This window comes from Colletotrichum graminicola (genome assembly GCF_000149035.1).
Source record: "Colletotrichum graminicola M1.001 genomic scaffold supercont1.11, whole genome shotgun sequence".
Classification (NCBI taxonomy): Eukaryota; Fungi; Ascomycota; class Sordariomycetes; order Glomerellales; family Glomerellaceae; genus Colletotrichum; species Colletotrichum graminicola.
Genome location: NW_007361015.1, coordinates 130,442 through 145,081, shown reverse-complemented (window position 1 = coordinate 145,081; position 14,640 = coordinate 130,442). Strand labels below are relative to the sequence as shown.

The 14,640-nt window shown below is 55.6% G+C and overlaps 3 protein-coding genes across 3 annotated transcripts; 2 read left to right on the top strand and 1 right to left on the bottom strand.

The window, feature by feature from the left end:
* Positions 1–3,210: 3,210 nt before the first annotated feature.
* On the top strand, positions 3,211–4,474 carry GLRG_03598 (KH domain-containing protein; the record flags this gene model as incomplete). The annotated part of the gene is made up of 3 exons (XM_008094283.1): positions 3,211–3,610; positions 3,668–4,284; positions 4,337–4,474. The coding sequence occupies 3 exons, from the start codon at positions 3,211–3,213 to the stop codon at positions 4,472–4,474; spliced, it is 1,155 nt and encodes a 384-aa protein (XP_008092474.1).
* Positions 4,475–5,922: 1,448 nt separating this feature from the next.
* GLRG_03597 (UAA transporter) lies at positions 5,923–7,347 on the top strand (the record flags this gene model as incomplete). The annotated part of the gene is made up of 3 exons (XM_008094282.1): positions 5,923–6,152; positions 6,232–7,025; positions 7,115–7,347. The coding sequence occupies 3 exons, from the start codon at positions 5,923–5,925 to the stop codon at positions 7,345–7,347; spliced, it is 1,257 nt and encodes a 418-aa protein (XP_008092473.1).
* A 2,357-nt stretch (positions 7,348–9,704) lies between these two features.
* GLRG_03596 (dual specificity phosphatase) lies at positions 9,705–12,050 on the bottom strand (the record flags this gene model as incomplete). Its single annotated transcript, XM_008094281.1, has 1 exon — positions 9,705–12,050. The coding sequence occupies one exon, from the start codon at positions 12,048–12,050 to the stop codon at positions 9,705–9,707; it is 2,346 nt and encodes a 781-aa protein (XP_008092472.1).
* Between the last annotated feature and the right edge of the window lie 2,590 nt (positions 12,051–14,640).

Below are 14,640 nucleotides of genomic sequence, written 5' to 3'. Positions count from 1 at the left end.
GGACTATCTACCGCGGCGGGTATCTCCTTGCAGGCGATCCAGCGCTGTGAGGCGCACTCGGGCCGGGATAGGCGGAGGCTCGCCGAATGAGAGAAGACGGGACGGGCATTAGTGACGAAACTACTGCAACTCAGACGCTGAATGAGGGTTGCCAGAGAGGCAGCGTTCTCGTGGAGTCTTTGTCGGCATGCATAAACCCACCTGCCTTGAGCCGACCAATCCAGAATGCTTGCTAGGAATGGATTGTCTCGAATACTATTCGTAGGTCGCCCCATTTGCATTGTGTTTTCGGGACTGGAGGAGCTGCGACGGATGGCCGGAGGCTAGTGAGATGATAACGACGGCATCGTATGTGGCAGCCGGTCAGCGGGGGAGGCTGGAAGAGGAGGAGCACGTTGCGACCGTCCCCGCCAGATTGTGCTGTGCCATCGTATTACCCGCGCAATCCGAATAGCGGGAGATGCTGCAACATTGCGTTACAAAGCAGAGCAATTTTTCTTTCGTGTGTAGCAACAGTGGCCTATCCAAATCAGCATGTCAGATACGAAGACTGAAGCAATTGGGACAGTGAGACATCCTGAAGCAAGCCTACTACTATACGATCCGGCTCATAGCACGGACTGCCATGAAACTTATGATATGCCATCTTAACAGTTGATAGACGGTTTCTCTTGAGACCGGGACGAAGGAGAGGCTGGCCCTGTTGGTATTGTTTCGACAGACTGCCGGCCGCAACGATCGGCAGCCTATCAATATGACGAAGTTGACGGGAGCCAAACATTTCGTGGGGGGTATGTGTGTGGGTGTGTGTGTGTACTCTGCACCCGCGCTGGCTCAATACCATGACGCAAGCGCACACTCTAAGCAACGTGACGACCGGAGCGACGAAGGTCCCCTGATTGATCAAGCCGTCCGATCCGATGGGAATGTAAAATGCATAAGCCACGGACCACTGAGAGGAGAACTGGAGCTTCGGACGCTCGATGCGCTCGCTGCATTTCGAGCATGCAATAGGTTTTCGTGTTTGGGAGCTGCGAATGCGGAAGGGGTGTGAACTAGTCTGTACTCAAATACCGGCAGAGCCCGTTTGGTCGCATGCCGCCACGTCGCAAGATATGACTAGTTCGATTGGAAACTTGTTCGATCCAACAGGACACCTGAGGAAAAAAAAAGCCCCGATGCGGCCGCGTACCCAGGCACCATCAGATCCTGGTGAGATTGGTTATGCGCATCGAACTGAAGGAATCAACCCTGGAATGGGCGACGATCCGAGACGGCGGCGAATGCTTCTTCCCTGTTGTGTGGGCTAGCGGGGACCAGTCCGAGGGAGCTGTATTAATATAACAAGGGCAGAACTGTCCTGTACTATGTAGTCCAAGAGGCTGTCCGGAGACCCGACCCAGAGTTTACAGCCCACCATGATAGAGGGAGAGGTCGATGCCTTGATTTCAGGGAGGTATCGCGGTGTCTCGGTGGGTGGTCGAGACACAGAGAAACGACAGCTTGGAGGAACCTCAGGCGCAGCAACTTGGTGTCTTATCGGTAGGTCGGTGCAATAGGTAGTTTGAGGTCCCCTTCAAGAGAAAGAGAAATGAGCTCCCCGGGTGGATAGGAAGAAGCCCAGAGATAGTGGATTTAGGTAAGCTCCGTGTCGTGTGGAGGGAGGGGTCATGAGCGAGGTGCCATGTGCAGTGAAGCATGTGCCCAGGAGGAGGGGCGGGGTACTTGGGAATGTATTGTCCAGGCAAAACTACGCAGAAAAGGTACACGTGATCTGTTAGAGGGCGGAACTGTTGAAGTGATTAAGAGTAGTATTAAGGCGTCTGTTGCCCTGTGTAGTGATGTCCTCCCCCACAGTGAATTATTGCTGTACCTGCCTACATTACAATCTTTCTGCCCCTCATAGTATTTTAACCTCCTGTAGTAAAGCTGCTCCCCTAATTATCCCTCTGAAATACACTACACTTAACCACTACTACAGTACAAGCAACTACTATTTACTCAAGTACAGAGAGCACTTACCAGGGAACTACTACAAGCATCAAGCAAGCTACAGGTAGCAATTAGCTACCCCCCTCAGGTACCTAGGTACCTACCTGCCTTTATTAACTACATCACATACCTACCTACATCCTACACTTAAATCAGTACCTAGCTTTTCTCCTGTGACACTACATTTTAGTAAGTACCCTATACCTTTGCTTCCCCGCCCCAGCCCGGCAGCCAAAAGCCAGACAAGAAGGGGGGAAATACTAAGGCGCACTTTCCTGTTCCTGCCCGTCCCTTACAATTACAATTACCTACCGACTTTTCTCCTCCCAATTTCATCTCCCACTCTTCTTTTCGTCCTTCACCTCTTCACCTCACTCTCCACTCCACGACCTCACTTCTCCCCGCCCCCCAACTCTTCACTCTCCCAGAAAACCTCACTTCCGCCTCATCCTCTCTCTCCCTCTTTACCTCTCCCGCCCCATCGCATCTACCTCTCTGCCGAACTCTTCAACTTCACCCCCATCCCCCTCCTCTACCCCTCCATCAACCCAACTCCCGTGGTCCACCACCCACTTCAATCTACGACCTCCCCCGCGCGCACCTGGCTTGCGCCATCCGCACGCCCCCATCACATCACGACTCCAACCAGCCTGCCTTTTGGAGATTTTCGCAACTACTCCTCGGTTTTACTTACCGACAATCGCGCCAAACAGCCGGTTTCACATCTTCCACAACCTTTCTTGACTACCTCCCTCAGTAGTCATTATTTCAGCAAGACCTGCGCCTTCCCACTTAAAAGTCAGGAAACATCAAGGTAATGAACTGCTATCCCACAACTCCTTGTTAAATGCGCACACTGCACTGAAGACGCACTATGTGCTCTTCTATACTCTAGCGCGCATTACACCCACTGCGCCAGTTCAATCTGAACATTTTACACAAGGCAGTCAGGGTTGTCTCTGCATCAATCCTATCTAGGCACGGTGTAGAGCCGCTTATTTCTATGTTTTATTCAGATTGTGGTCGCATACACAACTTCTACAAGATCAGCATCTTACCCTTTCCCTTCCACGCTTGCTTCCGTTCTCAACCCGAAAAAAAAAATTAGTTTAATCATCACAAACGTCCCCTTTGCGTGTAAAAGCTAGCTAACCATGTTCCTTAGGTTCCTCAGCCTCTACCTTAAACCTTACCCACTTCGAAACCGAATCAATCAACATGTCTACCGAGCACATGTCCTCCAATGGCAACGACCTTGTTGGGTCCCCCGATCAGCTGAAGCTTGATGACGAGGTTAGGCTCGGCCCCGACGGAGAGCCCGCGCCCCGCACGGACGAGGAGTATGCTATGGCACAGCTTACCTTGAGAGCCATCGTCTCCTCCAAGGAGGCTGGTGTCATCATTGGCAAGGCGGGCAAGAACGTCGCCGATCTTCGCGACGAGACCGGTGTCAAGGCCGGTGTTAGCAAGGTGGTCCAGGGCGTTCATGACCGCGTCCTCACCATAACCGGCGGCTGCCAATCCGTCGCCGAGGCCTATGCCATTGTTGCCAAGGCTCTTCTCGAGGGAGCGCCCTCCATGGGCATGGGCGGCGTTGTCCAGAACAATGGCACTCACCGTATGTCTCCGTTATCAACAATGTTTCCTGACAAATGTAGCTAACGTCCTTGCCAAGCCATCAAGCTTCTCATCTCCCACAATCAGATGGGCACCATCATTGGCCGTCAGGGACTGAAGATCAAGCACATTCAGGACGTCTCGGGTGTCCGTATGGTCGCTCAGAAGGAGATGCTCCCTCAGTCTACTGAACGCATTGTTGAGGTTCAGGGCACTCCCGAGGGCATCAAGGGAGCCATTTGGGAAATCTGCAAGTGCCTCGTCGACGACTGGCAGAGGGGTACCGGAACCGTCCTGTACAACCCAGTCGTTCGCACCCAGCCTGGCACCACCTCGACCGCTGGTAGTGGCTCGACCCCGAATTACTCTTCTGGCGGTGGCCGCTCCAGCGACTATTCTGCGCCGCGCGTCATGCGCACCGGCAACGGTGCCGACTTTAGCGCCAGCAACACTAACAACAACAACAACAATGGCGGCGGTGGCCGTCCCTATGGCCGTCGCTCTGACTCAGACGCCGCTTCCCGCGGCCCACCCACCCACGATGAGAACGGCGAGGAGCTTCAGACCCAGAACATCAGCATTCCCGCCGACATGGTTGGCTGCATCATTGGCCGCGCCGGCAGCAAGATCTCGGAGATTCGCAAGACTTCTGGTGCACGCATTTCCATTGCCAAGGTAAATTGATCCAATTCCCTACATACACGTCCGCCCTGGCTAACTTTGCTAGGCCCCTCACGATGATACCGGCGAGCGCATGTTCACGATCATGGGAACCGCCAAGGCCAACGAGTCTGCCCTGTTCCTCTTGTACGAGAATCTCGAGGCCGAGAAGATGCGTCGTCAGACTGCTACTTCGCCCGAGTAGAAAGTGTTCGGCTTTCGTCCCTTCCACGGTTCGACATCTAGTTTAAGACGCTGGACATTGCAGAATTTTAGCCGCAGGGCTTAATGACCGAGATGGGGGTGTGGTAGTTCTTCACAACTCATCTCTGGGACGGACGTACCAAAACACTTTTCCCCCTTGCTTTTCTTGTTCGTCAAAATTTCTGGGTCGACGGATTACCCAGACATGCGCGCAACGACATGAGTCACCAAGCTGGTCCTCAACTTTCGCTTTGAAACGTTGCGCACACGAGTTGCTTTTTGGGAGGGTGGTCCTCCGGTCTACGTTTGGGCAGGCAAAAGATACCCCCGGGTCTACGGACAGGGATTCTTGTATTCAGCCTTCCGGAACTGAACATACGGCACGACTGATGATTACTTCACGCGGATACCTCTTTGAAGCAGGGTTGCAGCTTCGGATCACTTTTAATGACATCGGCCTACAGCTCATTCCATATCCTACTCTCGAAAGTTACCCTACCCCTCCCTATACTCCGACTGATCCGAAAACACCACCAGCGGCCTATATGCGTCTGCTGGTCTTGGGTTATGGAACTCTTGCTTCTGGTATTAGCTTTCTGACGCCAGGGGAATTTAGATAGTACGCCCTACCCGTAACTAGGCAGATGAAATCCCTATGAGCAAGGCCGCTCAGTAAACCAACGTTCCAAGGTCCTAAATGTGATGCGTGGATTCCCCGTGAAAGGTTCTGACGGCATGGCGCCTTCGCTCAGTGATGGGTAAGGTCCGGCAAGTCTTGCTGGCTGACACGAGATAGGTACATTTCCGCCATTCGGATCTGTCGCGCAGTAGGAACGATGGAGAGGTGATTTCGTCGGTCAGACCAGGATGGAGATCTGTCAAATGGGCCAAAGCAAGTCATGACCCTCATCTAGGATCAAAATGCGATCCTTTCATGATTGGCCAATGCCGGGCGGGGTTATGGATACCGGTACCTGTGTATGGCGCCGATCCGGAGGGCTGGGCTGGGTGGTTCCTGATAAGGTTAGGGCGGCCGCAAGCAAGTAGTGGAGGGGTCCCTGAAGAGAGATGCTTGGTTGGGGGTAGGTAGGTAAGCTCTCCACCTTATTTTTAATTTTGGCTTCATGCCAACCTGTCATCTGCCCCAGCCGGATCGTCGAGTCGGTCATCCATCCATCAATCACTTTTTTTCGTCTTTCTTTCTAAGAGCGGCTCTGATCTCGAATCTCGGGAGCCTTTGCTTTTCTTCTTCTGTTTCTCTCTGTGCCCATTTTTCCATTCTCCCTCTCCAGACTTCGATCCGCTTGTGGTCACGCATCGAGGCCTTGTCGCTCCTTTGCCAACCAGACGTTGCGCGCCCGCCAAGCCGAGTTGCGCACCACGACGCTTGCCGCACAACGCACGACACGAAACGACACAGAACATTACGCGCGCCGATCACGAACCATAATGGCGCGTTCGAAGCAGGCCACTCCTATCCGTCGGCAGACGTCGTCCGAGTACTTCAGCAAGACCGACACCCTCGCGCGGATGCCCAGCCACGGCAATGGAGCTGCGACGACGACGACGACTTCAACAAAGCTCAACGACAAGGTCGCCGGGTCCGCCGCCCCCGTTGAGGGGAAGGAGGCCGGTGCGTTGCAAGTGCTAATTGCCGTTGGCGGCATTTATGCCTCGTTGTATGTTGCTCGCCCCCCTTTCCCCGTGTAGCCGGACATGTTGGAGAAGGCCTCGTTACTGATACAGGACCACGCGCAGCTTGACATGGGCCTACCTCCAAGAGAAGCTCACCACGACGCCCTACGGTCCGGCCTCCAAGCCCGAGGTGTTCAAGTACCCCGTCTTCCTCAACACGATTCAGTCACTCTTTGCGGCGACAACGGGTTTCCTCTACCTCTGGTCCTCCTCGCGCGGCGCCGCCTCCCTGCCGCCCATCTTTCCCTCGCGCAGCATCGTCCTGCCCCTCGCCCTCGTGGCCGTCACCTCCTCCCTCGCCTCGCCCTTCGGCTACGCCTCACTCGCGCACATTGACTACATCACTTTCCTCCTCGCCAAGTCTTGCAAGCTCGTCCCCGTCATGCTCCTCCATACCACCCTTTTCGGCAAGCGCTACCCGCTCTACAAGTACCTCGTCGTCGCCGGCGTCACGGCGGGCGTTGCCGTCTTCACGCTGCACTCGGGCAGCAAGAAGAAGAAGTCGGTCGTCAACCCGGACGCCAACATGCCCTGGGGCATGCTCCTGCTGTCCATCAACCTGCTGTTCGACGGCCTCACCAACACCACTCAGGACTATATCTTCAGTACCTTCAAGGGGTACACTGGCCCGCAGATGATGTGTGCCAACAACCTCATGAGCACCGCCGTCACGCTGGGCTACCTGGTCCTGAGCCCTTGGCTGGTACACACGGGGCTGGGCGAGTACCTCGGCATGGACGTCGCCGGCAACGCGGGCGAGCTCAAGGCCGCCCTGAGCTTCATGGCGCGCTACCCTGCCGTGTGGTGGGATGTCCTCGGCTTCGCGGCGTGCGGCGCCGTCGGCCAGGTCTTCATCTGTACGTCTTAGCCTTCCTGCCTTTCTCGGCCAATCATATCCTGCTTTTTTTTGTGGTTTTTCTTGTCATACCGTTAACACATGTCTCAGTTTACACCCTCTCGACTTTCTCGTCCGTCCTCCTGGTCACCGTCACCGTCACCCGCAAGATGGTCACCATGGCCCTCTCCGTCTTCGCCTTCGGCCACAGTCTCACCAGTATGCAGTGGCTCGGCGTCTCCCTCGTCTTCGGCGCCATCGGCGCTGAGGCCCAGATCGCGACCAAAGAGAAGAAGGCCAAGGAGGCTGCGAAGCGCGCCGCAGCCGCCGGCAAGATGCAGTGAACAGGAGAAGGAAACTTTCTCATGCGAACATGCCTCCCTCTCCGTTGCCTGTCACTTCTCACTTGTCGAAACCATTGCACTGTTCCGCGCACCAGCTCTCGTTCAGCCCCGTGAAGGGGCCTCCCCCTCTCGAGGGCTACCGCTTGACGTCTCATATTATGCCATGCGTTCGCGGGGATTCCTCACTGTGCACCCCTTTTCCCAGAGAAACAGCAAGAACAGAATACATAACACACAACCAGAGAAGAGCAGTGGTTTTTTCTACCCATGCTAGAGTAGGGAGCGTTACACGTCTTTTTGTTTTCATTTTTTTCTTTTCCATCGCATCGAATTATATTTTGAGATATCCAAGAAAAAAACATGCCGTCCGAGACGGTCACCTGGTGGCTTGGCACAGGGTGGCCCATGGTTTTCATTTCTCGTACCGCATACTTGTTATATATTTACTTACATGTACATACGTCCGTACACACACTACATGCACACCCTATAAGCGCGCTCGTCCACAGACGGGGAACACGAGGCGAGCTCGTATCTCTACCCGGCCCCAGGCGCCGGTTCGGCGTCTACCATCCGATGAGAGATGTGTCAGAGAGCGGCAGGGAGACCGGACCGCCGGGGGGGAGGGACGTTTCCCCTTTTCGATGCGAGGGATCCCGTCTTCTGCCTCCGCATGCTCCCCTCCCCTCTATGCGTCTCCGTCTCCTCCCTGCGTGACGTTCACGGCCCGTCGACGATGGCGGAGCTTCTACAATCCATCGTCGCGACGGGAGCAACAGGAGAAGGGGGGTTCCCTCCCTTGCCCCTCGCGGTTCCTCGTTTCCCTGCCACCTTGTCGCCCATGGGTAGCCCCGGACCCAGAAGAGGCGATTGCTTCTCTCCCTTCCACCCCTCCCCTCCCCTCCCCTCCCCCCTTTCTCCGGGAGCCCGTGGGAGCCCGTGGGAGAGAAGATTGGCCGGCCGGTAAGGCGGCGGCACGGCGCACCTCTCGACGTTCTCTCACCGGGCCGAACAAGTCTGGGGTTTCAGCTGGCCGGAGGTGGGGGAAAAAACGTCATGGGGTTCGGCGGCTGCCGGGGACTCTCACGTAGGGATCGCATTTCTTAGGGATTACATGTCTTGCTGAACCTGTTACCGTGACCGTCCAGACCGTCGATGACGGCATCCCGCGACGTGCCCACGCTCCAACGCTTTTTACCATTATGACACAATCACGTGGGACGCAAAGAGCAACAGGTTTGACACACTGTGTGTGGTTTCTCATTGTGGTTTTCAAATCATCTACTTCTCTCTCCCCACCTCCCCTTCTCTCTTTTCCTCCTGCCATGCATTCATGGTATCCTCGTCTCGTCCTTTGCCACATTCCCTTGGACTCCGTATGCGTTTGCGGAAAGTCATCCGTAGATTGACCCGCGGAAATTCCTAAACTCGACAAACACAAGAAAAAGAGAAAAGAAAAGGGAAAGGAAGAAAAAACTAAAAAAAAAAAAACTATGCCGGTGTCCTTTTTGGGGGGAGGGGGGAATGGGAAAAAAAACCCCGACGTCGGTGACCGTAATCTCTCTCCAAGTAACCCATTCCCCGTGGGGAAAAGAGCACCCGCGAAAAACCAGTGTACCAAACCCCCCCGGCTGTCCATAAACTCCCTGGGTCCTAAACGTTGGCGCACCCGAAAACGACTCCAGGGTGTGCAAAGATGGCCGAACTCCCGTTTCCTTGTCCATGTCCAAATAGTCAGGGTTTGCTTCCCACCTTTCCGTTCCAATATTCGCGCCCGGAAGATGCGCTTCTAGATTACACATTTCGGTTTATGGTTGTAAAGTACGTTCGTTTGCAAAGTGTTCGCGTGGCGGCACCATTCGCCAGCTCACCACTCACTACGCGCTGAGAAAAAGGCTTGAAAATGACAAAAGAAATGCCGGCTTGGCGATCGATAAGCTTCTGGAGCTTGCCGTGCTCAACGAGGTAGATAGGGTCGGATGCACGTCTCGTTGGGATCATTGGCGGTGTTCGCAAGTGTTTTCCATAATAATACCTGCCACCTATGTCCCGCCTTTTCGCCCAAAAATGACGCAGACGCAATGCTTGCAGATGTCGTTCTAACATTCAACTGGAATGAGGATGGAATACTTTGACTCCGCGAACGTGCGCATGGTTTGAGTCGCTGTCTCGTGCTCCGTCGATCGCAGGCCTCGTACAGTGTCCCGCGTTGTCGCAACACCCGTATTGACTAGTCCGTGTCGCGGGGAAACAGCCATAAAAGGCTCCAGTTTGGACCAATGTCGCCAAAAATAGTCCGATCCCCGGGGGGGTTGGTGCTAGTTGCCAAGCGACGTTGTACACCGTCCTGACCGTGGTCATAGCAGCTCGTCAATAGACCTCACAATTGGTGTTTCACCTCTTGTAGGCGGGCTTCGCGGGTCGGCAACCTGGGCAGGGCGTCCAAACGGGTAGAAAGGGTCTCGAGGGAACATTGTTTGTCTAGGCGAGAACAGACCCTCATTTGGGGTTGGCGGAACTTCGATAAACTGCATCCCTGGGAAGTCGCTGCAGGAATCGTGCAGTGGGTTTTTTGTCATTTCCTCTGCTCTAGGCGACATGAGTGTCGTATCAGCAGGCATCGCGCCAATCATTGCGCGAGGTAATTCCTTGCGGATGGTGTGTTCTATTTCCATTTCGTGCCCTAATGACGGGCCCAGGTTCAAGCTGGAGAAACCAAAGCCAGCTGAGGGGCCGAATCGATGAGCTCCGAAGCCGGGCGACGGTGGCGGTTTGGCCGGGAATGATGACGACGATGGTGCCAGGCCCGAAACAGACCCTTCAGGCTTGGATGGAAGTAAGCGATCAACGTCAAAGGTGGCAAACGTGACGGGATTCGTCTTGTTTTCTGACCAGGAAAAGCTCGACGGTGCCGATGATGGTCCCGGTGAAATTGGTCGATTGCCAGGTGTGGAATGTCCTCTGCCACGGGTAGGGCTACCCTTCTTTGGGCTCGCATTCCCTGAGCTGCCTTCCTGCTCTCCTGGTAGAGGAGCTGTCAAGGGCTCCTTGGGCGCGAGTTCCATGGCGGCATCGACGGACAGCGTTAAACGGTGCTTGGTGGGGCTGCGTCCAGCTCGAGGGCGAAAAGCTGAGCCTGGCGGGCCCTTCTTCTTGGAGACTTGCTTCTGGAAGTCCTGCAAGCAGTACATGAGCTTCATGTTAGGGCTGATCCATTTGCTCTTGCCTTGGGCAGCGTAATAGGCGTCGTTGACGCTAAGCTCAGGGTTCCTGTACATGCCGTACGCAATGATGAGACTGGCAGATCGACTTGCGCCTTGTTGACAGTGAACGAGCACCCTCTTTCCCTCCTTCGTTCTCGCGTCGATTGTTTCACAGAGATGCATCAGATCCTGTGCGATATCTGTGTTGTGGTCCCAGGGCATGTGAATGTACTCTGGGCGATGGATGGAGAACGAGGTGCCTTTGGGCGTCGTGGGTGTTTCGGTTCTCTCGAGGGTAGGGAACTCAAAGGCCGTGGAGAAACTCGCGTTTGACAAGGCAGTGTCGGGGATGGGGCTGGCTACAGGGGAGTCCGACATTGACTCGTCTGGCTTTGGCAAGAAGGCAAACGGGTTGTTGACCTCCCGCGCAACGTTGATGACAGTGTCGAACTTGGAAGCCTCCTCGGCTGTCGGTTCCAGGTAGAGGTAGACATTGTCTTCGTAAATTGCAATAGGACCGTCTGGGTACCCAGGTGTCTTTTGGTCCTCGTTGTTTTCGATCTCATGGAACGGCTCGAAGTCAAGAGCCGCGCGACTCGCGAGCTGCGTCTTGATCGGAGACTCCTCCTCGACAATCGCAGTGTCGAATGAAGAGCCAATGCCAGTCTTTGTCGGTCTCAGAAACTCTGAAAGACCCGACTCGTTCCTTTCCAGAACCTTGGGGAAAGTCATTCCGCCGGCGGGGCCGAACGTCGCGCTCTTCAGCGAGGGCAACATGTGGGGGGACGAGGTCGAATGCTTCAACGCGCGCCTCTGCAGCATGGGTGGCATGCCAGGCGTACCGGGGACTTCCAGGGTGTTGTTCCGCATGACGAGGTCCGATGTTTGCGTGTTGAGGCTCAGCTGACTGGGCTTGCGCTTCATTGCCGGGATGGTAGGCTTGATGAAAGAGGGCGAGGCCGGTTCGGAGACGAGCGTGGCGACCGAGTTGCTCACAAACGGCGGCTGGATCGACAGGCCCTTCATGTTCTTGGGGCGGCGCGGCGAGGGAGAAGTCATGGGTCGGCCGAAGCTCGTGGTTTCTGCCGCAGTGAAAGTGTTCATCGCAGACATGGGCGAAAGACCGCCAAAGGACGTGGCAGGGTAAGAGCTGAGGGGTATCAAGTTCACGGGAGAGTCCGGGGAAGACGAGGGGGACGGGTCTGACAGCGGGGAACAGTCGCTTGTCGAGAGCGTCGTCGTGGGCGACGACTCCGCAGACTCGGAGGCCTGGGTGGAGGTGCTGTCGTGGTGCTTGTGAGTGGGATCCGAGGGCATCGAGGCCCGCAGGTGGTGGATGGGGTCACCCAGGGGCTTTCCGGTAGCCTCCATCTCAATCAACTTGGGGTCAACGAGGGTGACTGTCTCCTGGGCGGCGATGGTCTCTGCGTCGAGGTCGAAGACGGACATGAAGGAAGGGATTTGATCTTCGTAGATCCGTCTCGCTGCTGCTGACGGCATGGTTCTGTGCACCTTTGGAATGGGCTGCCCGAATCCCTTCTCTCTCTCTCTTCTCTTGCGCGAGGGAAAGGTGTTGGCGACAGTCTCGGGCGACGACGAGACTGTGTAAGCCGAAGGGGGCAGCGTGGGCGTAATGGTTAAGAAAATGTTTGCGACGGGGGGTGGTTGAAGGGGCGGGAGTCGCGGTCGGTGTCGAAAGAAGGAAAAGGGCACGGGCGATTGGGTTGGATCGGAGGACAGCGCTGCTGAATCCCGTCGATGGTGTTGCTCCTCGTCGTCGGCGGGGGGGGGTTCGTGGTCCAGGCCTCGGCAGGACCAAATGTTGGTCCCTCGTATGTTTCCTACTCTTCCTCGTACTCGTTACGGTGGGCTGGTGACCAGTGTCGCGACAAGAATAGCTCGAGTCGGCGAGATGGCGGGGGACTGCTCGTATGGGGGGGACGGGTCCCTCTGCAGAGTGAGTTGAAATCGTCGTGTAGAGGTCGAGAAGCCAGTAGAGGGTGAAGCGGAAGGACAAGAGTAGTATAGAGAGTAAGTGGTTGGAAGTGGTGGAAGAGAATGGAGAAGAGAAAACAAATGGCTAGTCACGACGGAAGCGGCGGGCTTGGGGTTAGCACATGCTGTAGGCGGAAAACAGATATGTGGCGCCGTCTAGTCAATACGAATACATGAATTGGAATGAGACGGCGGGTAAAGCAAGCGGAAGAGGAGAAAGGTGAACAAGGTAAAAGGATGTTTTGCCGATTGGGGAGACCGCCGGACCAGAATGGAGGGTTGGTAGGTGCAGAGAATAAGAGAGGGGGTGGGAATTGAGGATATTGGGGGGGGGAGGGGAGGAAGAAGTGAGAAGAGGATTGGTAGAAGAATGTATCCGTATGTGAGGTGGTTAAAAGTTGAGTTGAGTTGAATGGACTAGGTACCTAAAGGTGGGAAGGGTTCGAGAGAGGATCCGACAGGGCCTTGGAGGCGGACGGGGCAGACTGGCAGCACTAATAGCAACAGCAACAGCGACAAGCAGGAGTTGCGGCGGCAGCGGCAGCACCAGAGTGGAAAGGATTGGATGGGTTGGTTTGGGATTGGGGGGTGGGAGGGGGAACGCTGCTCCGGTGCGGATGCCGGTTGTTGCTGGTCTCTGGTTGCTGGTGCCGGTGCTGCTGGTACGGGGTGGCGCTGCAGGCAGGCAGGCAAGCAAGCGACTGGAGAATGACTGCTGCCCTCGTCGAAAATGGGCCTGCGTAGGCCCGAAGAGAGACAGATGCTGGTCAAAGGCAAGGACCACGGATGGTGGGAGGGTTCCCAGGGTTGACTGCTGGCTAAGGGCGTGAAGCACTGGGGCGACCGGGGCCAGGGGTCCTTTCCTGGGCTGCTAGTGGCTGCCGCAGGAACCTGGGACATCCCAAGGTAACGCAGCACGGCGCGAGACAAGGTACGAGAGGTACGTATCTTCCCTTCCCCTCTGTCTCCCCATCCTTTCTGTCTGAGATTGTTCGTTTAGGTAAGGCAGTGCGTCTAGGTACGTATATTTACAAGGTACCTCAATACTTACCTACCTGCCTACCTGATAGAGCACGAGGTCGGTACGTATCTTCTCCGCCTTCCCATTTCCCAGGTTGCACACCATGAATAGCATCACTACTGCTACAGTTCCTACATCGCTCACAGACCACGAGGCTCACTAGTGCCTCTTGCGCACGGCATTGGCTCGAGTGGCGGCGGCGGCGGCAGCAGCGACGACGATGATAAAAACACAACCCATCTTGTCAGGGCTGCTACTTGCCTAGCTAGCGGGCGGGTATTGCTAGTGCGGTCTCGTCCACGGCATCTTCTGCACAACACACCGGATACCATCTTTCCATGTACCATTGTGCCCTGGGCTGGAGAGGGGGGGGGGGGGGGGTGGGCGAAAGTGTATTGCAACACTAAGCCGCCGCCATTGAAGAGAACTTGGACTGGTGCCCGTCCTTGAATTCATTTGTTGTTGTTTTAGAGCTGCGGCATTGCGGCGCTGGAAGGGTGCGGGAGGGGAGGGTTAACTGCCTGTTCCAAGGAGCCGTTGGCCTACCATAGAGGCAGGCAGGCGATCAGTCAGTCATTGAGGTAATCAGTGACTAGGTATGCTCACGTATGAGCCGTCTCGTGTGCTTGGGCCGGCCCTTGAATCATTAGTCTGCGATGAGCGAGCCCTGGCACCTGCAGCATAGGAGGAAAAGAACAGCCTGGACTAGACTAGCATCGGCGCAGTGCTGTGCCTGGTGCCGTTGACGAGCCTTGGAGCTCTTGCCGCCGCTCATGAGCGTTGCCGCCAACAGATGCGAATGGACGAAGCTGACTGGCCCCCTCATCAGTCTGTACCATCACGTACAGATAGTCAAGGGCTGGCAGCGCAAGTGGGGCGCCCAGTCTTTGTGGAGAAGAGAGACGAAAGAGTGGGGTTTCTTCCTCTACCTACCTGTATCCGTACTTCTTCTTAATTTTTTCCCTTCCTCCTTACCCTTGCCAAGTTGGTGTGAGTGATCCATGAGGGAAGGGAGTGTGTGGGCTTGCATCGTGACTGGAGCATGCTTTGCGAAAGGTGACCGGGGTTTTATTA